The sequence below is a fragment of the Mangifera indica genome, chromosome 19, assembly GCF_011075055.1.
Source record: "Mangifera indica cultivar Alphonso chromosome 19, CATAS_Mindica_2.1, whole genome shotgun sequence".
NCBI lineage: Eukaryota > Viridiplantae > Streptophyta > Magnoliopsida > Sapindales > Anacardiaceae > Mangifera > Mangifera indica.
The window spans coordinates 6,575,673-6,602,967 of NC_058155.1; the positions used below are offsets into that span (position 1 = coordinate 6,575,673).

Consider the following 27,295-nt stretch of genomic DNA (forward strand, 5'->3'; position numbering starts at 1 on the left):
TAATTATTTTTGTTTAGTTACAATATTAAATCAAGTTTAAAGCTCAATTCACATTAGAATTCAAATCGAATTTGAGCTCTTCTCAAATAACCCAAACTCAAATATCTTAGAGACGACAAATTGGAGCTTGACTTCGAGTTTGACTTTATTCAAATCAAACTGAATTTAAGTTTAAGTGAATTCAAACTTGGTTTAATTTAAATCTAACTTACACCTAATGTGGGATTTCCAATGGAAAGAAAATGATAACATTCAATAAAATGTTTCAACCAAAATACAACAATTAAGAAATTTCATTTTGGCAAAAATTGTTGGTCAACACACTAACATTTATCTATGCCTATGCCGGGAAAAACTAGGGGATCCTGTTGGTTGTGCACTTCTGTAATTTCTACTTGGAGAATCCATTCCTCCATGGGGTCTGCTTAACGCATTCATTGAACCTTGGAAGGGCACATATGCAACTTTAGCTGATTCCGGCAACGAGATCGACTCCACAAAGCATGCTGTATTGATACGAGTCCTCTCCAGTTCGGCTTGAAGCAACTCGGAGCTATACTGCTGTGCAAGAGCCTGCAGCATACCACAACCATTGTGTCAGCACAGCATACTAAGGGACAATACATCAAATTCGTTTATTGCATAAATATATGTAGGTATCATCTGTGGATTTATAATTGATACTCTTGTGCTTCTACGTGAGCATACTGCAAGAACATTTTAAATGAGGATGAAGATTCTTACAATCAGATCATCTGGAGACACAGTCATCCCTGGCTGTCTTTCATCTGCTTCTTCACTGCCACGAGTTGGCCGGCGATGATGGCCTGGATTCTCCATAGCCTCAGAAACACTCTCAGTGGCCTTCTCCAATAGCATCCCTTGAAAAGACTTGAGAGATTCCATTGCAACAAGCGTAAGATATGGATTTAGTATCACCTCAAAGTATTCAAGCTGCAGAAGACATGTCAGAAGAAATTAGCCACAAAGAAATAATAAAGAGCTATCTATTTTAAGTACACAAATGAGTATACATTTATATGTGTCATCTAGTGATTGAGTTTTACTTTATCCTTAATTCAAAATCATTCAATCACATGATGAAAGACATCAAATATGTACCCATTTATATATTCAAAGTAGATACGTACTATTTTATTATAAAGTAAAAACAAAATCATCTTAGTAAAGGGGTCAAACAAGTAATAATTGTGTTTTTAATGCACTATCACCTAGGAAGTGTAACACTCAATAAAACAATGTGTACTTATAATGACTACCAATTTAGGTTATCAATAATGATGTGTTACTATATAATTGGATGATTTTGAATCAAGAATAAAATACCATTCGAAAGACAGATAATGACACATCATTATTGATACACAAATTGGTTCTCATTATAAGTGTATATTACTAGTGTAACAATTTCGTTGCTCTTTGTAAACATGAAGTTTACCAGTATAATTCTTTTAAAATATCTAAACCTGCAAAATTTACATGGAACTTCTCATTGTAGTGTTCGAGTGATATCAGCAACAAGGAACTCCAAGTAAATAAACTGTTGACTTTAATATATCTTTGAAAGAGATTATGGAACATCATATATTACCTCAAGCATGAGCTGACAGAAGCCATTTGCATCAAGTGACTTGAGATCTTTGGATTTGTGTTCGTCAACAAGGCTAAGAAAAGTATCAATCAGGCCTTCCACAAGAATGCCAAGTGTCTTGTCCAAGAGAGGCTTAGCACCAGCAAAGACCTGTGATAAGAACTAAACAGCTTAACCAGAGGTAAGAAAGCTATTATGTATACAGCTCATAAGATACAAAAGACATACCTCTGCATGAACAGCTACTAGAGTGTGCAACAATTCAACAGCTACATCACGCACACCCTGCAAGATATCAGCATTTTAAAGGTGCTTCAATATAAAGTAATAATAAAATTATGCATACCTATCTTGAATACATAAATAAGTGCACACTTGATGTGTGTCATCATATAATTAGATAACCCAATCATATAATGATATACATAAATGTATACTCATTTGTGTACTCAAAGTGAGTATGCATAGTATTGTGCATAAAGTAAAGTGATATCAAAAGAAAGTAAGTAACCAAGCATGCAATCACTAATTCCTCACTTTGACTGCAGGTGCCGCTCCCCATTGGACATTAGAATCCAACAAAAAAGTTGTGGCTGCAGATCTGATCAAATTTGCCTGCAGTGAGATGCAAAATTTCAGATGAGCCAGAATGTCCAAAAAAGCACTGCATAAGAGTATATTACTTCTATTTGAGTATAAAACTACCCCATTATTATTCCCAAAACAAGTCAAAGATTAGGACCTTTTTCAGCAAGTCATTCGCTATAATTGACCCACACCATCTAAATGGGGAAGAGAAAACAGAAAGAAAGAACATTGGCTTTTAATTTCACTTTATATAGTTTAGTTCCATGATTTCTCACTATGAAATGCGAGCAAGAAATATTGCTTTAGGTTGAGGCTCAAATTTATATTTAACCACCAGTAGCATATGAAGTGCAGATGGCTAGTGTCCTAAAGAAGCAACTGGCGACAGAAACTAGCTTAATAAGCAGAAAATTATAATTTCTCACTATGATACCAATTTTGCAAATGATAGAAATTAAATTCTGAATTTTACATAACATTAACATGATAATTCCATCCAATTTCATTGTTAATGAGCTCATCTTAATCAATTCATTTAACAGAAAAAAAGGCAATAAAAATATGTTGCACTCAATCTGAAAATGAGTTAAAAAAGTTTATGAATGTTCAGTCTCCATAACTTCTGAAGAACCCAAATAGAAATATAGAGAACAATGGATTAATGAATCAGCTACCATGAAGCTAACTATTTAATATTGCATCAGATATAACAGCACCAGTAGAAAGGCTCAAATAAAGTATTCATGCAGCTCTCCTCCCATACTTTCTTGACTTCTTAGAAAACTTTGTTACATGACAAATTAGTTGTGACAGTAAACGCACCCAGCTGAATCATGTTTCAAGATACGTTGACCATTTTTTTTTGTTTGACTACAGTAGAGATTGCTAATAAAGTGCGTTTTCCAAATAATTAATGTTTAGCACCCCCTAAATAATAAATTAGATTTGGGTTTTTTATATCCTACTACACCATATAAAGCTACTTGACTACCCTTTGCACTTCAATCCAGTGAAAAACACAGATAATATTCATCAAGAACTGCCACCAAAAATCAAAAACTTTATTAAGCTAAGCAGCCCCATGTGTGCATCAACATTGTTAACATTACCTTTGCAAATGTATAGTGTTCAAGAACCTTCTCTTCAAGTCCAGAGAAACACATCACTAAATCTTGTATATCAGTCTCCTCGTTATCATTTTCCCTAAAGCAGTGAACAATGAAAGCATGGTAATAACAGTCATCAGTAGATAGACTACATGATAGAATTACCCACATTTTGAAGCACAAGTAACAAAAATATAATGCAAACCTTTTGTAACTGGGCCTATGCAGGAACTTGCAGAAAGAGAATATTTTCTTAAAATAATTAGTTAAAAGTAGGACCTAGAGGAACGGGCTAGGGTAATTACACCAGACATGCATCAGATGGGGCCAAAGCTTGTCCAGATTGACATCCCTTTATAATAAATTCTAGTCTAACAAGACAATCGGATCAACTAAGAAAGTAGGAGTGGATTAGAGAATTTTGGATTAATCCTCAAGATGACTCCAATTCCTTGCGCTTAGAATGACATCATCATTGAATTTGATTTCATAATATTATATGTTAATTTCATCAAATAACATCATCAGTAGTCTGTGCTACTAAGCAAATCACAATGACCAATAAATGACATGTAAAAGATTTAAATTATGGAATTACACAAGACTTAATAGATATGCCAATACCACATATCCCAAATATCTTATATGATTGAAGAAATGAAAAGTTAAGAAACCACCTGACCAAAAAGCTTAAACTATGAAATTTTAATATGCCCCATTTTCATGTAAAGTAAATTAAACCACAAACCCATATCCTGACAGAATAGATGGCAAAGGACCAAATCAAATTTACGAAGATACAAACATGTAGGTCTGTGTCATATTTTGATTTGAAAAAAAAGGTCATAGCTGCTATGTCCATCTTACAATATAACATCTTTAATTTAAAATAAGATTATAAATTCAACAAGATTCATCAACCGTAAACCTTGATAAAAGTTATGCTTTAATGATACAATAATGTATTACTATATAAACTGTTATCTAAAAATGATGTGCAAACATGTAGCTAATGATATTTTGGAAATGATGCCAATATTGAAAACAATGACTACCACAAAGAAAAATGCCATGCATATTCTGAAAGTTCTTCGAAAAAAAAGGAAATGTGACAAGGAATTGACTATACCTAGACTGATGCCAGATATGTTTGTACTTATTGTACAGCTCAGACAATAATTCATCCTTGCAGTACCCAATATTGCTTAAGACAATCAGCAGACGTTGATGTGGATCAACAACACTTCCTGGGATATCAGACAACAACTCTCCATATGGTTGAGATGAATAACCATTTGGCAAAATTGGATTTTCGTTGGCTGATTTGTTTTGAGCAAGCTCATTGGCAACATTCTCTAAATGACCTGATTAATGTGCAAAAACGACAGTTCCAAACTTAACTGCAATTTATAATTGCTTCCAAAAATAAGACAAATTTGTCAACAGTACCTGTGAACCGTAGGAAACAGTTCAAAAACGATAGTCTAATAGATTCTTGAATTTCTTGAAGCTGCGTAAACATATCTTCTGATTTTGTAGCCTGGCTCCTTAAAGACTGAATCATCCTAAAGGAAAAAGTAAAACAAGATGATTAGAGAGACGAAGGACAACTCTATCATCCCCAAAATGGAGGGGCAGGGATACGGTAGAGGAAACCAGTAAAATATGCTTACAACATGGGAGAACTTGCCTAGTTCCCAATTTCCAAAAATAGCAGTTAAACAAATGTTTCATCACACATTGGAACTAAACTAACCATGGAACACGATATCTATTAGCTTTTTATTATTATTTTGATAAGATTCTTCAAGGTGTGTTCATGAAAACTGCCATTACCATGCCACACACTAGGCATGATAAGAATGTTGCAGCTGATAATTTTATCACCACTAGCCCAGAAAAGCTTGATGATGCATATTTGTTTCTTTAAATATTTCATAGTTCAAGATATCCAATTTTGCAAGTGATCAAGCCTTACAAGGCCTTTTCTCTTTCTTAAACATGAGAATATGAGTCACCGATTTTGGTAAAACTTTACCATTATAACACCATGAGATTGAACTCAACCTCAACACTTATGTGATCGAGAAAGTCGTGGAGAGATGGGTCACACACAAGCTCATGAGTATCACTATCAATAAACATACAGAAGATATGTAATAGAAAGCTCTAGAGACATACAAACTGATCTGATCCATCACAGATTTCACAATTGAATGAAAGGCTAGAGGCAAATAAGAGATGGCGTAGGGAGATTTATTCCTCTCAAGAATGGATACTGGCACCCATATTTCCTCTTTTGATATTCCATTTGTGGAGCCCTGCATCCAAGAGCATAGCCTGGCAATGTAAATCTTAGTGATCTCTGCCTGAAGTGTCCTGAGTGACGTAACTGCAGGACAAAGAACAAACAGTCAGAATTGATTAAAAAGTAACAAAATAAGACTTGGAATATGCTTAATACCAGCAATAGCAGGGGCTAACTCTTTCGCTTCAAGAGTTTGGCATGCCTTAGATATTTCCTTTATGGCATCACTCATGAATGATCGGAGAATATTGGACTCTTCAAAATCACGAAATGTGTTGTGAACCTACGTCAAGAATGAACCAATTGAAACCAACCAACATCCCAATTAATAGCAGAATAGAAGAACAGAAGCACCAACTCACAATAAAAGAACCTTAATTTCATGTTTTCTGTGTTTCTTTTACTAAAATTTCGGCATTTTAACATAACAGACTCAAACTTGACAAGTCAGCTCTTAGAAAAGCCAAATGGGATAAGCATTAAACCATGCCTTTCAATACACACACACACCTGTCCTAGCACATTTAACACCTGCACTGATGCCATCTGTGACATATGATTCTCAGATACTTCCTAAAATGTAAACAATACTTAAAAATGAGTTACGGACTGAAAATTGATTTAATCCTTCATGGGATCCCTTCACATTTCTCAGACACCTCCAACAATAGGACCTTTCCATGCCAAGGAAAAATAAGGCAACATAAAAGTTTTGACCCATTGAGTGTAAATGATGCTCCCCCTCAACACACACAGGTGAAGCTTACATGATAAAACTCTTAAACTACGTAGTTACATACTCTTCTATTACATTCTGCGTTCCCTTTACCAATTTAGTCAAACTTAAACTGCAGATATTTCAAATTAAGTCCATATGAGTATAATGGAAGCAGGAATGGGAAACTCTGATCTAGCTTAAAAACTCATCTCTGTAAATATAAATAAAACTTCACTTAATTTAAAATACATAAAACCTGTACTGTCAGTTGTATCAATTTGTCCACTATCAAAACCAAAGTAAAATTGAAATATATTTTCTGTTCATTACAAACATTTCTAAATCACATGAAAAATAAACAGAACTTCTAGTATACCCCAAAAAAAAAAAAATCAGAAAAATTCATCACTGAGTATGCCAAAAACAACAGCCACAGTTTTTCCACAACCACTTTAGCCACAAATAATAATTATGACAAAAGAAAAGCATAAGCACATTTTCACCTTAATTTCATACATGGATAATGTATTGCGTATCATTCCGGCAACTTCATCAAGAGAATGAACTGAATAGCTCCCATCTCCAACTTTCTCTTCAGCTTTATTTGCAGATGAATTAATATTTGACTCAGAAGAAACTTGGGAAGACTAAGAAAAATATAATCCAGAATCAGACTGACCATACCAAGTTCTTTCAAAATGGAAAAAAAAAAACATATTCAATATTCCAACAGAAGAAAAATATATATCAATGAAAATAGATGCAAGCATAGATTTTTTTTCACAACATGGAAGCAAGGTGAAAAGATTACAAAGATAAGGGCATACAGACTAATATTTGCAACATGCATTTTCATATTCAATAAACCTCAAGCAAGCACATATCCAAATAGCAAGTAATGTGGAAGTATATCAGATACACATTAACACCAATGCTGCAATAAGAAAACATGGTACTGTTAAATGAACTTGATTCCTGATGCTAAGCATTAACCAAGTTCCTTAATGTTCTCAATCATTTTAACAGCTTAAAATGATTTAGACGCGAGATGATGAGATTCTTTTCTTGATGCTTGCTTCCCACTTGACATAGAAGATATAACTGGCATCATATTATTAAAACTGTCAACGACTTGAGGCCATAACAGATGATACTGACCCATTAACAAACCTTTTAAGGAACATGTTCTCTCGACCAACGACTTGGAGATTAATATCTCCAAAGAAAATATTTAATGAGCTAGCTTTCTGACACAAAAATTAAAACTATATATTAAATAAATTAGTGCATGAGCAAACAAATTTTCAAAAGATAAGTTATATCAACTACAATAATATCCCCATACGTCAATACAACAAAAAATATTCATAATACCTTTGCAAATTTTCCACTGAACACAGAAAGAGCAACTTTCCAGAAGGCTGGTATGTGATAAATGAGTACAGCAGTTAACCTTCGTATATACCTTCCTCTAAGGGCATCAACTTCTTCACCAGTCAACTCCACTGGCTGTGAATCAACAAGCAGTTGGTTGTTCCCAAGAGTAAGAGGGTAGTCCACATCTGACTGACAACAATGAAAAGGAAACATAAGATACAATTATCAAGTGTTAGCACATGGGTTCTTGTTTCTTCCTCACAATATAAAGGCTACATCTCCTATCAATATTGCATATGTCACTCCAAATGATTTCACATACAGATTGGTTTAAATCTTGCTGAATTTGCTGCCACCTTGCATCAGTCATAGCTCTTTCATGTATCTCATTTTGCAAAGTTTCCATCCTTGCCTCATGATCCATGGTGCACTTCTCAAATAAACCTTGAATTCTTTGATTCTGTCAAAGCAATAAACCTTGAGAGTCCAGCCAAGTTGACCGTTGATGGTAAATCACAATATCTTTGCAACATATAAAGATTAATGATCATATTGGAATTGAATTTGAAGTCCCTTTTTTTTATTTTTTATTTTTTTTAAGAGATCATCTAGAGGTTAACAACTGATCAGTTTGGAGGTAACCACATTGCCAAAAAGCTTTGAAACTTAGCCAGGACTATCATCAAAAGCTAGAGAACTGGAAGAGATTTTGCCAAGAGTACAAATACTCAATCCTAGAGAGAATACACTGATTTTACAAAGGTTTACTTAAAGTATAAGGTAACTCCAATTTCACTTACCTGTACATTTAAATAATGCCATACAGGATCGGAGTCAGGTTCCAGCTCCAATAACAGCCTCACAGTATTTTCAAGCTACAGAAGACAGAACTATCTTTTAGTACCCAAAATAAAAATATACAGTTAAGATTAATCCTCAAAAAATATATATGTTTTATATTAGATATTTAGTCATATAAGTGCATATATGGAAACAATGTAGGGCTGCTCATCCAGTACAATCATTAAAAGGTAATAATTATGAACTTCTTTTGGTCATACTAAAGTTATTACATGTGTAACAAATAAGGAAAACATGAACACAACTTAAAAGTTGCAATAAATAGGGCCTTTCAATAAAGCAGAGCACACATAAAGTTACTACCAACTTAACTCACTAATTCTTAACTTAATCTCTTGTTCCCTTTCCCCATCTAAATTTGTTTGTTCTATTCTAACAACAATCTATCACTGCTTATTTAGCAATATGTGAATTTTATTTAACATTCTGCAGGAAAAAGTAGTAAAAAAAAAAAAAATTAGTCATTTGATATCCTGTTCAGCATGATTGTGGACGGTGATAAATATCAAAAGCATAAACTTACATTTGTCAAGTCTATTTGTGGATCTTCCATAGACCTGTAAAGTGTGGCTTTGAAATCCTGCATCACCTTTTCAACCTCTTCGAGAACACGTTTCAGTATATTTACCTGAGAGTATTGCATAAACGTAAAGATACATTTTTAAGAAGGAAACAAGCATGGTTATGAACACAATTAAATAAATAGTGATATCAGAAGCTCTATTCAGCATTCTGCTATAAAAGAAGTTTGATTGGATTAGCTACCACTAGAAGTGTTAAAACTTATGATATCAAATAACATAACATAAGAACATACTACAAAATCCTTTCGGACAGGGGTCAAAATACATAAAAGTTTTCAAGTCTGGACTCAGATATCAGCAATTAAATGAAAATGTGCCGAAAATTAGAACACAACATTAATCATCTTAGAAAACTCTGAAATTAGATAAATAAAAGTTCACTGATATTATTTTGGCAAACACAAGCTTCATAAATAACAGCATGCAGGCATGCCACAGGTGTTAAATAAAATACTAATAAAACACTCAAATTATCTATGTTCAAACAATTGACAGTCAATACTGAAAATTAGACAGCAAATATCAACCTTAACAAACAAGTATGGCATAAAGTTAGATTTCTAGCATACATGAGAGGGCAATGCAATTGACTTCGCCTTCTTGTATTCCCTGACTGCCAGGTCATATTCACCCTTGCTAATACTCTCACGAATTATACTAGGTAAGTTGAATAACGTTCTGAACCTCTGAAGCATTCCTTGGACAGACCTTATCTTCTCAGCTTGAGACTAAAATGAGGTTATTCAGGAAAAAAAAGAACTTTTAATCAGGTTAAATCTAGATGAGCAAAAGTACAAGATTAAATTAACATCTTACCAACCTGTCTCTCAAATAGAGGTTCAAAAGCACGATTAGCCTGCAAACTTACTCCCTGCATCAACTTGAATAAGTGAGCTGTCCCTGAACCTTCAGGGTCTTCTTCAATCCGCTTCAATTTTGACTCAATATCTGCACAAGAATCAATGTTCTCCGAGTCAAAACCAATAAGCCAAAACTAAAACTACAAAATTTTGGTTGAATCTGTCTCAGTCATTTAATTCATCAATTGTAATCCAATATATAGATGATACAAATGCCATAAATAGTTGGCATAACCTAGGAATGAAAATCAAAACCTACCAAAAACAAAAAAGGAAAGTTAACTGTAATTATAATCTCATTAAATCAGCTCTATAAAATCCACTAAATCAGGATAGACTGTCCAACACTCCCCCTCCAACTAGTCAATAGATATCAATCATTATCAGTTACTTACAGTTTCATCAAGCCCCGATTTTAATAAAGCTTTTGCAAGGATATCAACTTCTTGAGACTTGTTTGAAATGCAGGACAGTCTAATGGTTGTGAACTATGTTGATAGAAGATTTGCTATATAAGCAACTCCGTAAGTGTTTCTAAAGGTATGCTAATGTTAGCAAACTTTGCAGCCACAATAGCTCACATATGCCTTGGGCTATAGCTCAGTATTCAGCCTCTGCACTACACCTTGCCACTATTGCTCGTTTTTTAACTCCTCCAGGTCACTAAATTCCCACATAGCTAAGTGCAATACCCTGTAGTTGTCATAGAATCCTCAATCAACCAACCCAATCAGCATCAACAAAACTTCAACATTCCTTTGAATAGTTTTCTTGGATGACAGCCCCTACCTCGATGTTCCTTGAAGGTATCAAATAATTTGATTCAGAGCACCAAAATGTCTTCTTGCAGGAGGGTGCATGAACTAACTTGCAACACTAACACTATAAGCAATGTCTGGTCTCGTTAGTGATAGATTTATGAGTTTCCCAACTAAGTGCTAGTACATTTTTCTATTAACTGGTGGGTCCACTTAAGAGACTCTGTGCTTCCAGTTTTGTTCCGATGTAGTTCCCCAAGTCTGCATCCAAGTTTGGAGGTAATAGATAGGACATTAATAGTGTTCAATTTTACCATGGGAAGGAAAGGTCTCTTCATAATCTATGTCATATATTCGAGTGTATCCTTAGGCCACTAACCTTGCTTTGTACCGCTCTATGTTGCCAATAGTCATATTTCACAATGAAAATCCACTTGCATCCCAATAGCTTCTTTCCTTTGGGTAGATCAACAACTTCCCACATTTTGTTCTCCATCAGGGCATTCATCTCTTCCAAGAAAGCTTATCTCCATCTAGAATCTTACATTGAACTTTTAATATCTTTGGGGACCTCCACATTATCCATCATGGAGGTAAATGCTTTGTAGTTTGGAGATAACTTGGAATAGGTTAAACAAATTTGGATGAAATGTTGAGTACACAATCTTCTCCCTTTTTATATGGCTATGGGAACATCAAGGTCATCAAACCCTGTATCACTTGGAGTATCACTTTTAGTACTTTCTCGTATATCATTCGTTGGACATGGCTCCATTTTTGGTGGTTGACTTTGCTTCGGAACTTGTGATCTCCTCAAGTAAACATGAATTTGGATTCAGTCCTGAAATGGTTCCAAATCTCCCTTTTTAATTGGAACTTGAGTGGGCTTTGTTTGAGCTTCATGGGGGGCAAATTACTAGGTTATGAGGAAAAAGATGGAAGAAAGATAGGTAGAAAATGAAAGTATCCTAATGATTTTCTTCACTAGATTTCTCCCCTTGAAGAGAATCATGGGGATAGAAGGGGTGATCTTCAAGAAAGGTAACAACACAAGAAAAATAGACTTTCTTTGAGGAAGGAGAATAGCAATTATAACATAACCAACAAAGACACATTTGATAGTTTTTGGATCTAATTTAACTTGTGTCAAATTTGTACTATGGACAAACACGGTACAAAAAAAAAAAAAAAAACACAAGTAGTAAGGGAATTAAAAATATGAACATTTGGAAAGAGGATTTGGACCTAAAAAACATATTTGATGAAAATTTTCATACTCAACAAGGTAATTATCAAATTCATATGTTAAATATTCCTAACCATTATCAGTATGAATAATTTGAATAGAGGATTGGAAGACATTGGTAACCAATTTATGAAGTTGACAAAAAAGCGAGCGAGCTTCAAATTTCTCTTGCATTAAGTAAACCCAATAAGTTCTCGTATGGTCATCAATAAAAGTGATAAACTAATGATTCTTGTCAATTTTGAAATATGAATTGAGCCCTAGATATCACTATGAACAAGGTGAAGGATTTTAAAAGAAGGATTAATAAAACTGGTAGAACATTAGAATTTCTATGGAGAAGTATTAAGTTCGAGTCTCTACCACGTTTATAAAATTTTCTAATTAATTACTCAAAAAAAAAAAAAGGTGAAGGGTTTTGACTAGCAATAGAAATGAGTTGGATGGAGTTAGTGAGTTTGTTTTGGCAAGAATACCAAATTTACACTAAAAAAAAAACATCTCTTTTTTGGTAAGTAAAGAAACATCTTCATTGACAAATAAATTTTGGTACAAACATTTAAAATAAGCAGAACTTAGATGGCCAAGACATTTGTGTCAAAGCATCATGTTAGGATTGGAAACAATTGACACGACACTAAATTGAAAAATCAGGCGCTTGAAGTAAAACCAACATGAAACAAGCAATAAAGGCCACTTCGTTCCTCAGCATTGCTAATCATCGTCCCCAAAGACAAATCCCAAAAAACACAACAAGAAAGAAGAAAGGTTACTTTATATGAAAATCTTGAATGAGTTTACTTACAAAAAAAAAGAGGGTTGCATTTCAAGTTGGGAACATGGAGAACTAAGAGTAGTTGGAGGCCAAAAAGAATGATTTCCCCTAGCCAACAACCCCGAAAAATGTTCCATTGGTCACTATAAGTTTACCGTCATCAATACACTTCTTATACGAATAGAGGTCTTTGAAGGAGCATGTCATATGATCAAAGGCCCTGGTGTCAACTATACAATGGTCACTTGGAACTATTTGGGTTTGAAAGGGCATTGGCAACATAATTTTTTTAATAACAAAGGTCATTGCTAGTGAAACATTTGCATCGGGTACCTTAGAGAATTGCATAAGATTTTTTAGCATCTCCAACTGTTCAATAGTGAAAGGAGAAGGGCTCAATTTTGTAGACTTCGTTGTTGACTCGATGGCATAAACCAATTAAGCTTGACACCTTTGACTTTGTGGCTTCCAATCAGCTGATTTACAATAAATTTCCCAACAAGTATCTTTGGTGTGATACAATTTGTTGCAACGGTTACACCAAAGATTCATCCTTTTAGATCATTGTCCCCTTAGAAATAAAAGAATCATTATTATTGGCAACAAATGCACAATTCAAAGGAACAACATTTGTAGCAGGGTTGGTTAATGGTTGGAGCATGACACGACAAAGATTTTCTTCATGCAAACCACAACAAACACTTCACGTATGTTAGGAAGTGGTTTGATGCCAAGAAGGCAGCCTTAAACTTCATCTAAGTCATAGTTCAGGCCTTGGAAAAAAGTCAAATATGCACTTTCTTAAATAACTTATTGTATTTGATCACATCATCAAGGCAAGTCCAACTTATGGAATAAATAGGTTTATCTCCTACCATGGTTAATGTAACTTGTTATAATGCTCAACTACAAACAACATCCCTTGTCAAGTGGTGTGAATAACAGAATGATCTTCAAAGCATTGAGTTGAGTTCCCTAAATCATAGTTCATTTCTTGATGTCCCAAAACTCATTTGTCATCTTGCTACACAGATAGGTTTGGCTTGTGAATAACCTTGAGAATATTTTTCTATATCTCAAAAGAATGAATTTACATCAATATTTATATAAAATTCTAAATCCTATTTTAGAAAAGATTATATATATTTTCCTAGTTTACAAAGATACAATCTTCCTAATTATTAGCTTCCTAATTTAGAAATACAACTCATATACAACTCAATACTCTCCCTCAAGCTGGAGCATACAAATCTTATGCACTAAGCTTGTTACAAATGAATTCAATACGAGGACTTTTAATAGACTTAGTAAGGATATTTGCAAGTTGATCATTGGAGCTGACATGGTTGGTAGTTATACAACCTGATAGAATCTTTTCTCGAATGAAATGACAGTTTATTTCTATATGTTTCGTTCTTTCATGGAATACTGGATTAGAAGCAATATGAAGTGTTGTATGGTTATCACAAAGAAGCTTCATTTGTGATATATCTGCAAATTTTACCTCTTGAATCAATTGTTTCAACCATACAAGCTCATAGGTAGCCAATGTCATAGCACGATATTCTACCTCTGCACTAGATCTAGCCACAACATCTTGCTTTTTACTTTTCCATGAAACCAAGTTACCACCAACAAGAATACAATATCCTTAAGTCGAGCGTCTATAAGACGAAAATCCTACCCAATCAGCATCAGAATATCCAACAATCTGAGTATGACCTTTGTCTTCATAGAGCAATCATTTTCCTGGTGCTCTCTTAATATACCCCAGAATCCGAATAGCTACATCCCAATAGTAATCACACGAAGATTGGAGAAATTGACTGACAACACTGATTGGAAAGATATTTGGTCTTGTGATAGTCAAATAGTTGAGTTTGCCTACTAACCTCCGATATTTCCCAAGATCTGCAAGTGGTTCCCCTTGTCCTGGCACAAGTCTAGTATTAGAGTCCATAGGAGAATCAATGGGTTTACAATCCAACATCCCAATCTCCTCCAAGATATCAAAGGCATACTTCCTCTGAAAAATAATAATATCTATCTTAGACTGAGCAACTTCTATCCCAAGAAAGTATTTAAGTGTTCCCAAGTCCTTGGTCTTGAAATGATTAAATAGATGTTGCTTTAATTGATCGATACCCTCATGATCATCACCAGTGATAACAATGTTGTCGACATAAACAACCAGATAAATGCACTTTCTTCGCAATGTGTGTTTGTAAAATACAGAATGATCCAACTCACATCGAGTCATACCAAATTCTTGAATAATTGTACTAAAGCATTCAAACCAGGCACGTGGAGATTGTTTTAAACAATATAGTGAGCGTCAAAGTTTACAAACCAAATCAGACTCCCCCAGAGCAACAAAACTAGGCAGTTGCTCCATATATATCTCCTCCTGAAGCTCACCATGAAGAAAGGCATTTTTAATGTCTAATTGAAATAAGGGCCAATGACGAATGGCAACCATAGATAAGAATAACCGAACAAAAGGCATTTTGGCCACTGAAGAGAATGTGTCACCATAATCCAAACCATAGACCTGAGTATAACCTTTAGCAGTCAACCGAGCCTTGAGACGATCAATAGTACCATGACGACCAATCTTGACTATGTAAATCCAACAACAGCTAATAATAGAGTGACCCGGAGGTAATTTAACCAATTCTCAAGTACCATTATGATGTAACGCAGTTATTTCATCCATCATTGTTTGCCTCCAATCTGGATTAGAAAGGTCTTACTAACAGATTTAGGAACTGAAATGAAGGACAAAGAGGATACAAAAGCATAATATGGTGAGGATAGACGATGATAACTAAGAAAAGTATAAATAGGATTAGGGTTACGAGATACAACTCATATACAACTCAACATGGTTTATGCTTAGCTCCATGGAATTCATTAGCCAAGCCATAATTATGGAATTCTCTACTTCTCAATCTCTGACGGTAGCAGTAGTCAGTGGTGGCATCAGAAGAGCACTAATGAGGTAATCCATTTTTCCTTTGCCCTTTATAACAAGTAGAATGGACCAAAACCACTCTTGGAAGTTCGACCCATTGCGCGTGTAATGTGTTATTTGAAGAAAATGATTATCTAGCAAAAAATTCAATGCAAGTAAAGGTGTCAAGGATGGGTTAAAGATAGTGGGGCTCCAAGAAATCTTTACTATGGAAAGGGAAGGATTTGTATCAACCATGTGTTGGAGGTGAAATTGGCATGGTAGAAATGTACAATGAAGACTACAATTGGCAGAATCGCTCAGCTTTAATACCCTTAAGCAATATACTTTTGGACAAATTTATGCCATTCATTTTATTTATTAATCGTAATCCAATATATAGATGATACCATATCCATAATTCATTACCATAATCTTTGGAATAGAAATCAAAACCTACCCAACAAAAAAGTAAAGTTAACTCTTATTATAATCCCACTAAATAAGACATCCCACCAAATTGGGATAGACTTTCCAACAAAAACTAATTATATTACTTTTTCTAACTATATAAATAAAAAGCATGCACTTGTTGCCTACAACTTATATCCATCTAAGCTTCACACAATAAAAGCATAAGCCAAATAAGAAATTTCAATTCCAAAACCTTAGCTCCTTTCTATAATTAAAAATAGCATCAGTATTCCAAGTGAGATAATTACATACCGTCAATGGTAGTTTTGCAAGAGACAAAGCAATCAAAGTTGTCTTTAACCAACTTTTTTCTCTGTTGGGTCCGACCCTTTTGATCAGTCTTTAAAGCAAGAGCACCAGCCTCCAAGTCTGTTGCACTAGTATCTTGGTGAATTCGAGATAGAAACAACTTTGCATCAAATCCTTCAGAGTAGTACATAATTTTCTCTGCAAAAAATTTTAAAAAATCTCATGATGACCATCAAAATATATATAAACTCCAACACATTAGTAAGTACAATTTATATAATTTTTGGTATAATGCAACCCAACAATAACATCAACCCATAAAACTTCACCTAGAGCAACTCTCTTTCTTTCTCTCACTTCAAAATCCAATTGACTTAATACATAGGCTAAAAAGTGGTACAGAAACTATTGGACATTAGGCCTAGTTTGGAACACTTCACCTTGATTGGAAAGTTCCTTTTTTTAAAAAAAAAAAAAAAGGTTTGTACAACATTTGTATTGATTGTATACTTCCTTTTTTATTTTGTTCCTAATGTTCAGTTTTTTTCCTTTAGTTTAGACATGGCAAATGGACCAAGCCGTAACTCAAAAAAGTGGCCCAGCCTAGTACTGTAATAGACCATGCTAAACTCATAGGCCTTCAGGGGCAAGCCTTGGGCTTGGGCATCAGGCCCATGGGCTAGCCCAGCCTGTTACTGTTCACATCATTATTAAAAAAATAAATGATTAATTACTCTAATAATAATTATAATATAAAAAATTATTTTTTAATTAAAAGTAACGCAGGTTGACCCATTCAAAGGTCAGGTCGTGTGCCTTACGTATTTCACTGACGCCTTTAGTTTAGGATTTAAATCATGTATATAATGCCACTCTAGTAAAATCAGTTTTGTTAAAATTATTCAATTTATTTGTTTCAAAAACTATTTAGGTCTTTTTTATGCCTTATTTAGAACTTACTAACAAAACATTGAACCTGGAAACCATCACAGCGTTCGCCCACCTTACCATCTCTTGAATCATACCTTCTAAAAAAACACAAGCACTAAATGAAGAATCTCCCCCTTTCTTACTTTGAAGTTCAATTAAAAAATAATAATAGGATAATGTGCAGAATTATGCAAGAACATCAAACATTGTCCTTTCAGCATGACAGCCATAACTCTAAGCACTTTCTTCTAAGAAACTGCCCCAATATTTCTATACCCATTAAAACCAAGAATCTACATTTCACTTAAAAATTGACTAAAATAAACATTTAACATGATGGGGAAAACTACAAGGTCCAATCTATGGCCTTCAATGCACTAATGTTAACAAATGTTAAACATGAAAGCCATCACACCTTTGAACTACGAAAACCATCTCTCACCCTCTCCAAATCACATCCTTTTACAAAATCACATTAATTTTTGTATGCCCTAGCTGAAGATTCCCTCTCTCCCTGCCTCACAACATAAAAAATTTCTATAGCCACTGTATAAAGAATTTGTCTCTCTCTCTTCTTTGCTCTCCATCCGAATTACATCCTTAAATTTTCAACAATCACTAAATTTGATTGACTCTCAAATTTTTAAGATCAATTTCATGAAGTTTGAAGTAGTTTACTCAAGCTTCAATAAATGGTGATCAAAATATTTGACATTAACATTATTTACGCTTTTCAAAATTCAACGATATTTTTGTCCAAGCAACAAATGTTTCCAACTTGCTTAGAACTCAACAAGTGGTCTTATTTACAGGGATTTTAAGGATGTAAAACTAATTTTTAGGTTTTATGGTTGACAAGGTTTCAAGGGTTTCACATATCTTTCCCAAAAAGATATTCAACTTGTTGGAAATATTACAAACATCACAACCTTAATGATAGAGGAATGTTTTTCATCAATAATATGCTACAGAAGTTTGAAAATAAATACATGTCAAATTGAAGCGACTTTCATCTAGGTTAAATATGGAGAGAAAAACTATAAGATCCAATGATGCATTTCAAGGAATATAAATTAAAAATAGTGAAAACATAAAAACAACTTATAAAAGAAGTTATGAACTTTAACTTAAAAAATAATACGAAATTCCCATAATTTGCACAAAAGTTACCAAACATGCAATGTAAGAGAAAAAAAAAGAAATACCCCATTTGCCGCTTTCTAGAAACTCTTTATCAGGAATTAATGGGACATCTGGCAATTTCTCAGAGATCAATCTAAATGACCTCCTGTCTATTATCCTGTCCGAACAGAAGAAACTATATCAGACCAATATTCTGAGAAAGTTGAACTTGGTTCAATTGCCACAAGTACATATTATTTTCTCTTTTCTAACTTCAAGTATTATTAATACTATAAAGAAACAGGTTATACTACCATGACTGGCAAAAAAATTGCTGTTTTAACTAGAAGATAACTCAAATTCAAATTCTGATTAAAAAAAATAAAAATTTAAAAAGCTGGAAACACTCAAGGTCATCAGCAAGCCACAGAGTCCATAAATAATGCACTTAAACAAGCATCAAAATAAACAAATAAATAAAACAGCATAACAAGCGCCAATTAAGAAAAATATTCACACAAATAAGAAGAAATTACGAGTTTTCACTTGAAGACCAAAACATAGAAGATTATTTACCCCAATCCTAGCGGATCAACCCATTCAATGCCACGTGGTAAGGTTGTATAATCAAACCCCTTCCCACCAATGACAGAATTCTGCTCATATTTTTGAGCCACTGGAGCCGTTCTTGTCTCCCGCATTTCACGAACTCGGCGAGCAAGCTGCAGCATAACCAAAAATGCACAATTGTATTCACATGAACTCCAAGCACTTGACTGAGACCTTCATATTATAATGCTAAACTCAAATTTGGAAAAAAAGTCCAAACACCAAGCTAATCAGCATCTTTCAGAGACGGGGATCAGTAATATTATTCGACAATCACAATGTTAATATGATAATATTTATCAACCACATATTATATCAACAACATGCTGTAAAATTTACATTTCCTTAAGCTTTTTACCTTAAACATTACCGGTATAACGCTCCACATACCAAGATAATGTAGCAGATCTCAATAAAAACTATTAAATCTTATAACCACTCCTCAATTAACAGACACTACCTCATCATTTCTCTTCAGCTAACAGCCAAATGAAATCAAACAGTAGACCAGAAATAAACCAAAAAAAAAAAAAAAGCTTATGGAATAAGAAACAATGCAAAAAGACTGACAAGAAGCAGGAAAAATAACAGAGAAAGACAGAGTATAGTCAATACCCGATTAAATAATATATGCTATTTCTTATGAGAAAACACCAATAACAAGCAATTGAACACTATAATTACATCAAAACCTGTAAATACCTCAGGAAATGTTGCCAAAACTTACAGCAATTCTAGCAACGTTACGTAATTTACATTCCGGTACTTTAGCATTCATTTAATTTAATTTCAGTCATATTACGAAAATACCAACCTCAGCCTCATCAACGCGCTTCCAACAATTAGGTTCGCCACCGTCCCATGCATCATCGTCCCGCCTTCCTGGTCTCACTCTATTTTTAGCCGTAACTCCTCGATCTGTACTCACCTCCTCGTCGCCACTCGAGATGCTCAGCATCTCCACTTCAGACTCTTCGTCCTCCTCATACTTCTTCGCCTGTGGCCTCCCGGAATTTACCGCAGACGATTTCGGAGGCTGAACGTAACTAGCGACGGGCTTCCGAGCGCCAGGGTTCTTGTAGTTGAGATCGCGCTGGGCTTGCTCCTTCAAGGCCATCTGAAGAAGCTCGTCCTCGTCGCTATCGCTCGACATTGCAAATTATTTGAGGTTCAGCTCCGATCTGAGATTGAATTGCTTGTTTTTATTATTATGATTATTACCATCAAAATTGAATTAATTGGCTGTTTATTAAGTTGACGTTATTGTTTCGCTTTTTTGTTAAGAGGAAGAAGAAAAAGAAGAATATGTTTGGGTTCAGTAGGCTGAAATTTCAACACGTGTACTCTTGTACGCGCATTTATAGATGTTCAAAAAATAATACTTTTTGTTTGATTATATCATATCGCCTCTTGTATAATTGCCGTACCATTAGATTGTGAGATGTGACATTATTAAAAAATGATAAATAAAATAATGTACATATTACAATTACTATCATTATATAATTAATTTTTTTATTAATATAATTTTTTGTCCGTTAATAAATATAAATATATATCCTTTATAATTAATTTTTTCTAAATTGTTTTCACCACATACCAGTTTGGTTGAGGATGAGATATTATTATGAGATGTCTAAATAAAAATTTATATTATATTTGATAAAATTAATATATATAAATAATTATTATATTTATAAATAATAATAAAATATTATTAGAGCATATTTTATTTAAATTCAGTTAAAATTTTAATAATTATAAATTAATATTATGTTTAGTTTAATTAACATATTTATTATTTTAAGTTAATTTTTTTTTTTATATTGTAAAATATTATCGATGTTAATAATAGTTATAAAATTAATAAATTAAATTATTTTTTAAAATTTATTATATTATCAGGTAATGATTAACTAAATTTTATAGTTAAATTATCCATTATTTTAATTAAAAATGAAAATAGTTTTGTTCTAAAATTTTAGAAAGTGAAGATATATTTGATTGAATGTAAGATATTTTAATATTTAATATGGAGATACCAATATTACCCTTTACATTAACTTATTATTATACAAGAATTTGTTTTATAATTTGGCGAACCAAACAAAGTAATATTGATAAGAAAACATAAATTACAAAAGTAATCGTATATTAAAGGGATATTTGGTTCAAAGTAATCAAAGATTACTCCAAAAATTCATTTTTTATTACTAACATTATCTTATGTGGTTTATTATGTAATACAAGAATTTTTTATTATCAAAGATGATCTAACAAACAATATAAGAAGTTTTCAAATTCGCACATTTATATTAGGTATTAAAAGATTACAAAGATAATTTTAATTTTGTTATATTTCATCCCTATTTATTATTTTTAAAGGATAAAATTACATGATATCAATTAAAATAAGCAAAAAATTTTGCGTCTAAATCTGTTTAGGTAAACTTTCAATAAATTTATTTTTTTTTAGTAAACTCAATATTTATTCTAATAATATCCCTTTATGATAATTCTTTTTCTTCAGTTGTATATTTTTTCAATATTATTTTTTTCAACAGTATACTTCAACATCATTATATTGATTATAAGTTTGATAACTTATGAATCAAAATATTTATAAATTTATTTGAAAACAGATTTATTTTTTGTTTGATTATTAATATATTTAGACCGAAGCGAAGAGTGAAACAAATGCAAATAGTGCAAGTATGAGTATATAAAATACGAATAGAGTGAGTGTATAAATGTGAAAAGTATGAGTGCATAGAATACAAAGAATATAAAAATATTTTTATATAAAAACATGAAAAGCGTCCAATGCATACGCATAATATTTATATAAAAACATTAATTGGCACTAGACGCTTTTCATTTTTTTCATAAATATATTTTTATATTCTTATACTCTTTGCACTCTGTAAACTCCTCGTACTTTGTGCGTTTGTATTTTTTACGCGGTATTTGTATTTATACCTATTTTATCTTTTGTTTTGATATAGGCGTATTAACAATTAAATTTAAAATAAATTTATTTTTCGAACAAATTTATAAACATTTTTATTTATAAGTCATCACTCTTATAATCAATATGATAATATTGAAATATATTACCAAAGAAAATGTTGTCAAAAAAACCAAAATTTAAAAAAAAAATTATTATTATTAGAATAAATATTGAGTTTACTTAAAAAAAATTCATTAAAAGTTATCTCAAAAAATTTAGATACAAAATTTTATATCTATTTTAATTAACATCTCTTAAATTAATATAATATACAAAATAAAAAATATTTTAAAATAATTATATTCAATCATCTTTAAAACTTTACACCCACAACAAACAAAATAATAATTAGATTTGGTCTAATAAAAGAAATGTCAGGAGTGCAAGAATATCACAAGTTTGTCTAAACAAAATAAACAAAGAATATACAAGGAAATGATAATACTAAAGAATTATTATATTTGGTTAGGTACTATAAAAATTATAAAAATATTATTTTATTTAAAAAGAAATTAATTAAATGACTAAAATTAAGGGGTTTAAACAAAATTATTCAAAATAATCATATTTAAGCAAAAATGCTCTTTTTGTGAAATGCCCAAACTGCCACTATATATAAACTAAAGATTTTACTTATTTTCCGCTTAATTTTCCCACGGTTTTACTATGCAAATTCTAAAATTTTTGCGACTCCCACAGTTATCCCATGCTCATTCCACAGGCAAAAAGATTTTCGTCGATTTTCATGTTTTCCGACGATAAAAAATGGTAAAGAATGTTAGTACATCTTCCCTACTATTGTTTGAATGAATTTATTGTTAAGATTATTGAGATTTGAGAGAGATTTTGTTGTTTGAAATTCTAAGGTTTCGATTTTGAACAATATAAAAATATTTTGATTATTGGTTGTTTTGATTGAGTTTCTTTAGGAGTTTGTGTTATAGAATATGTACATTTGATTTATGTTGAAATTGGAGGCAGAAACAACGATTTTTGCGTCGGAAAAATGGTTAAAACAACTAGCGCTCCTGTCTGTGGGAATAGTGGATCCCATGATCAGAACGAATTCTCCAACGGTTAGGAGAATTGACCATGGGTTAGGAGGTAAAGTAGTTTTTTCAAAACATTAGAGAGGTGGGGGAGAGTAGTTAGTCCACGAGGGGTGTTTGTAAAATTTGTCATGAGACAGTTGGCTAATGCTGTGAAAACTGTAGGTTAAGCAGAAATTTACTTTTTTAAAACTACAGGGTGCTAAGAGATTAGAAAATTGCTGAAGGGGCAAGAGATAAATATTGAACCTATTTGTAGTAGAAATTTTTTGAGGGGGTAAATTGATATTTTTCATATCTAGAGTTTTTCGACGTATAATTTTCGAATTTTATATCTGTTTTTTTGTTTTAAGGTTTTTCGATATGTAGTTTTTGAATTTAACATTCGATTTTTCGATTTTTGTGCTTTTTTGATACATTTTACGATGTAATGACGAAATTTCAGTTCAACATTTTGGTTTTTTTGTTTATAGGATATATCAATTCATATTTTCGAATTTCAGTTTCATTTTTTTGAATTTCATTGTTTTATGATATATTGAATAGTATTTTTCAGATTTCCGAATGATTTTTTGATTTGTGATATTCTAACGTATTTCAACTTATAGAATTCGAATTTCATTTCTGTTTTTTCAATTTTTGCAGTTTTAGGATAAATCGACTCGTATTTTTCAAATTTTCTAACGGTTTTTCGATTGTTAACATTTTAGGGTATTTCAACTTATAAAATTCGAATTTCAGTTTCGTTATTTTGATTTTTGTTGTTTTAGGATATATCGATTCGTATTTTTCAGATTTTGAATGATTTTTCGATTGTTGACATTCAAAGGTATTTCAACGTATAGAATTTGAATTTTAGTTTCGTTTCTCCAATTTTCACCTCTTTAGGATATATCAACTTGTATTTTTAGATTTCTGAATGAATTTTCAATTTTTAACATTCTAAGGTATTTCAACGTATAGAATTTGAATTTTAGTTTTTTTTTTTCCATTTTAGGATATATCGACCGCATTTTCAGATTTTCAAACGATTTCTCAATTATTGACATTCAAGGATATTTCAATGTATGAAATTCGAATTTCAATTTCATTTTTTCGATTTTCAGCACTTTACGATATATCGACTAGTATTGTTCAGATTTTCTAACGATTTTTCGATTGTTAACATTCTACGATATTTCAATGTATAAAGTTTGAATTTTAGTTTCGTTTTTTTTATTTTCACAGTTTTAGGATATATCAATTTGTATTTTTTAGATTTTTGAATGATTTTTTTATTGTTGACATTCTAGGTATTTCAATGTATAGAATTCGAATTTCAAATTCGTTTTTGTCGATTTTCACCATTTTACGATATATCGACTCATATTTTTCAGATTTTCTAACGATTTTGATTATTGACATTCTAGGGTATTTCAATGTATAGAGTTCAAATTTTAGTTTCATTTTTTCGATTTTCGCCATTTTACGATATCTCGACTCGTATTTTTCAAATTTTCTAATGATTTTTTTATTATTGACATTCTAGAGTATTTCAACATATGGAGTTCGAATTTCAGTTTTATTTTTTCAATTTTCACCATTTTAGGGTATATCGATTCGTATTTTTCAGATTTATGAATGATTTTTTTATTATTAACATTTTAGGGTATTTCAACATATAGAATTCAAATTTCAGTGTTATTTTTTTGATTTTTCACCTTTTTAAGATATATTGACTCATATTTTTAGATTTTTGAACGATTTTTTGATTATTGACATTCTAGGGTATTTCAACATGTAGAATTCGAATTTCAATTTTGTTTTTTCGATTTTCTCTATTTTAGGATAGATCAACTCATTTTTTTAGATTTCTTAAAGATTTTTCGATTGTTGACATTTTAAAGTATTTCAACCTATAGAATTCGAATTTCAGTTTTGCTTTTTCAATTTTCGATTTTTTTATTATTTTTCTAAATTTTTTTATTTGTCATTTCTACATTTGTTTACATATCTGTTTTTATGAATGTCTTACGAATTTTAAAAAAAAATTTATGAAGGCAAGCTGTGAATTCCTGATGAGTTCAAACACTTCCGGACAGAGATTATATGTCATGCACAACACAATACATTTTCCAGGATTACTTCTACATTGACCTTGGATCAGCTTTGACTGTTTGAGATGACATGTTTTAGACATCTCCTTCATCTACCTGAAACCAAATTTTTTGGAGTGTTTGTTTATGCATTTCTCCTACGACAACTACATTGACCCTCTGTCAGAGATGATTTATGGTTTAGGGTTAACGGGTTGACGTGAGATTTAGCTCGTTTGAGTTTTCTTTGATGGCAAGGCTATTGTTTAGCGAACTCATTGATCTTTTATCGTATATTCCCTGTTCATTTAGATATAAGATCAGAGATACATGCTTTTGGGGTTGTCTGAAGGTCTAGTATCACGACATAAAGCGTGTCTTTTTGGTCAGGCTATAGGGGGATGACAATATTGACGCCGTCAATATGACCTTGTTGTATTGTCTTCATATGGTGTTGTTAGGGAATGATCGACGAAATAAAGTGTCTGTCGAATACTTACAATTGGTTGATCATCTAAACGGGTTTAATTCCTACCCCTAGGGCATTGTCATGTGGCAGATGACGTACAAGTCTATGTCGCAGGTGAGTGATAGAGTCTGCTTTGGACAGATGTCTGAAATGCATAAATATAACATCTACGAATTTCCTTTCGCACTTCAGGTAACTTTAAATTTATTGATTATATATATTAATTGGTAAAAATACGAATTGATTTATTTTAATCATTAATAGTTATATTGCAGTATTAGATATATGAGACATTGGACATCTTGTATGATTAGGTTGATATGATTGATATCCATGCGTTTCCATGGATGTTTAGGTGGCATATGCGAGACATCTCTAGTTGGAGTCATATGGGCACTATTTTCACTAGTGACTTGGTATGTAATCGTTAATTTGTCAGTCGATTAATTCATTGAATATTGTAATTATTTTGAGTTATATATCTTCATGAATAGGATGATGTCACATTCCTGTTTGGACGGATGCCTAAAATGGATGTTTAGGTGGTGTCGAGATGACCTCGCTTGTTGACAGATCAATACCATCCCATCAGCCACATGAGGTCTATATTTAATTTCTTAGAAATATTTAATGTTAAATGTTGTTACTATATTTTGATTTTGTTTTATATAAAATGTCACTGATCAAGTTATTATTACTATTACCTTAAAGTAGTCGCCACGAGGAGGTATCAGTTGGCCCTTCTATTACATCACCTTTCCAATCTGAGGTATGTCACTTATCGGTGGAACTCTATTTTTAAATTAATTGTCATCGATTAATTCATTTTATATATTCGCATAGGGTCTTCCTCATGAAGACCTTTCGATCGGACCTCCGGTTGCTTCAGATCCCCCAACTGAGGTATGAAAATTATTTTAGTTATTATATTTTATATAAAAATCATTTATCATTTTGTTCTTTTCATGCATATAGGGGATCGACATTGAGGTATTATTGAACGAGGGTTCTCCCTGAACACTTTTTCTGATCGTAGAGGTATTGTTTTTTTAAGAAATGTTATTGATTGATTTGTCCTTCTAATTATTATGTTTATTTGATAATTTTTTGTCTCCTTTTCAGAATGAACGGTTGTGGTTACTTGCTGATATCCCCAGCTCTAGCAGAAGGACAGTAGATATTAGTTCACAGAAGAAGGATTTACAAGAGGATGTTTCTGATGCAATCCATGTTGAGGTATATCCATTATAATTAGTATATAAATACTCATATATACTGATCACTGATAATTTCAAAATTATAATTTTGCAGTCCATCGAGGGGGTATGCACGGTGGACTTGACCATGATACAAGATTGTCCAACCAAAACTCCTTTGACATACATGAAAAAGGTAACATTAATCGATTAATTCATAATTGTTACGTAAGATGAAATAATGAATTAATAGTTGTGTATACTTGTAGCTGGTTCGTATAGCACACAGTCTGATCGTTCGGAATGTTTCGCTCGTTCATACTTCGTATACAAATCTAATCAAAGGGCTGGCAAAACGACAGTTTA

At 32.3% G+C, this 27,295-nt stretch overlaps 1 protein-coding gene across 1 annotated transcript; it reads right to left on the reverse strand.

Moving 5' to 3' along the window:
• Positions 1-232: 232 nt before the first annotated feature.
• LOC123203199 (exocyst complex component SEC5A-like) lies at positions 233-20,450 on the reverse strand. The gene is made up of 21 exons (XM_044619446.1): positions 19,945-20,450; positions 19,098-19,243; positions 18,605-18,699; positions 16,473-16,667; positions 9,975-10,102; positions 9,724-9,882; positions 9,094-9,198; positions 8,510-8,584; positions 8,032-8,169; positions 7,707-7,898; positions 6,836-6,979; positions 5,771-5,897; positions 5,488-5,698; positions 4,756-4,871; positions 4,436-4,670; positions 3,310-3,403; positions 2,150-2,227; positions 1,841-1,897; positions 1,613-1,762; positions 745-954; positions 233-573 (listed from the first exon to the last, which is right to left on the reverse strand). Exons 1-21 carry the CDS (start codon positions 20,281-20,283, stop codon positions 331-333), a joined length of 3,237 nt encoding a protein of 1,078 aa, XP_044475381.1. The 5' UTR covers positions 20,284-20,450; the 3' UTR covers positions 233-330.
• Between the last annotated feature and the right edge of the window lie 6,845 nt (positions 20,451-27,295).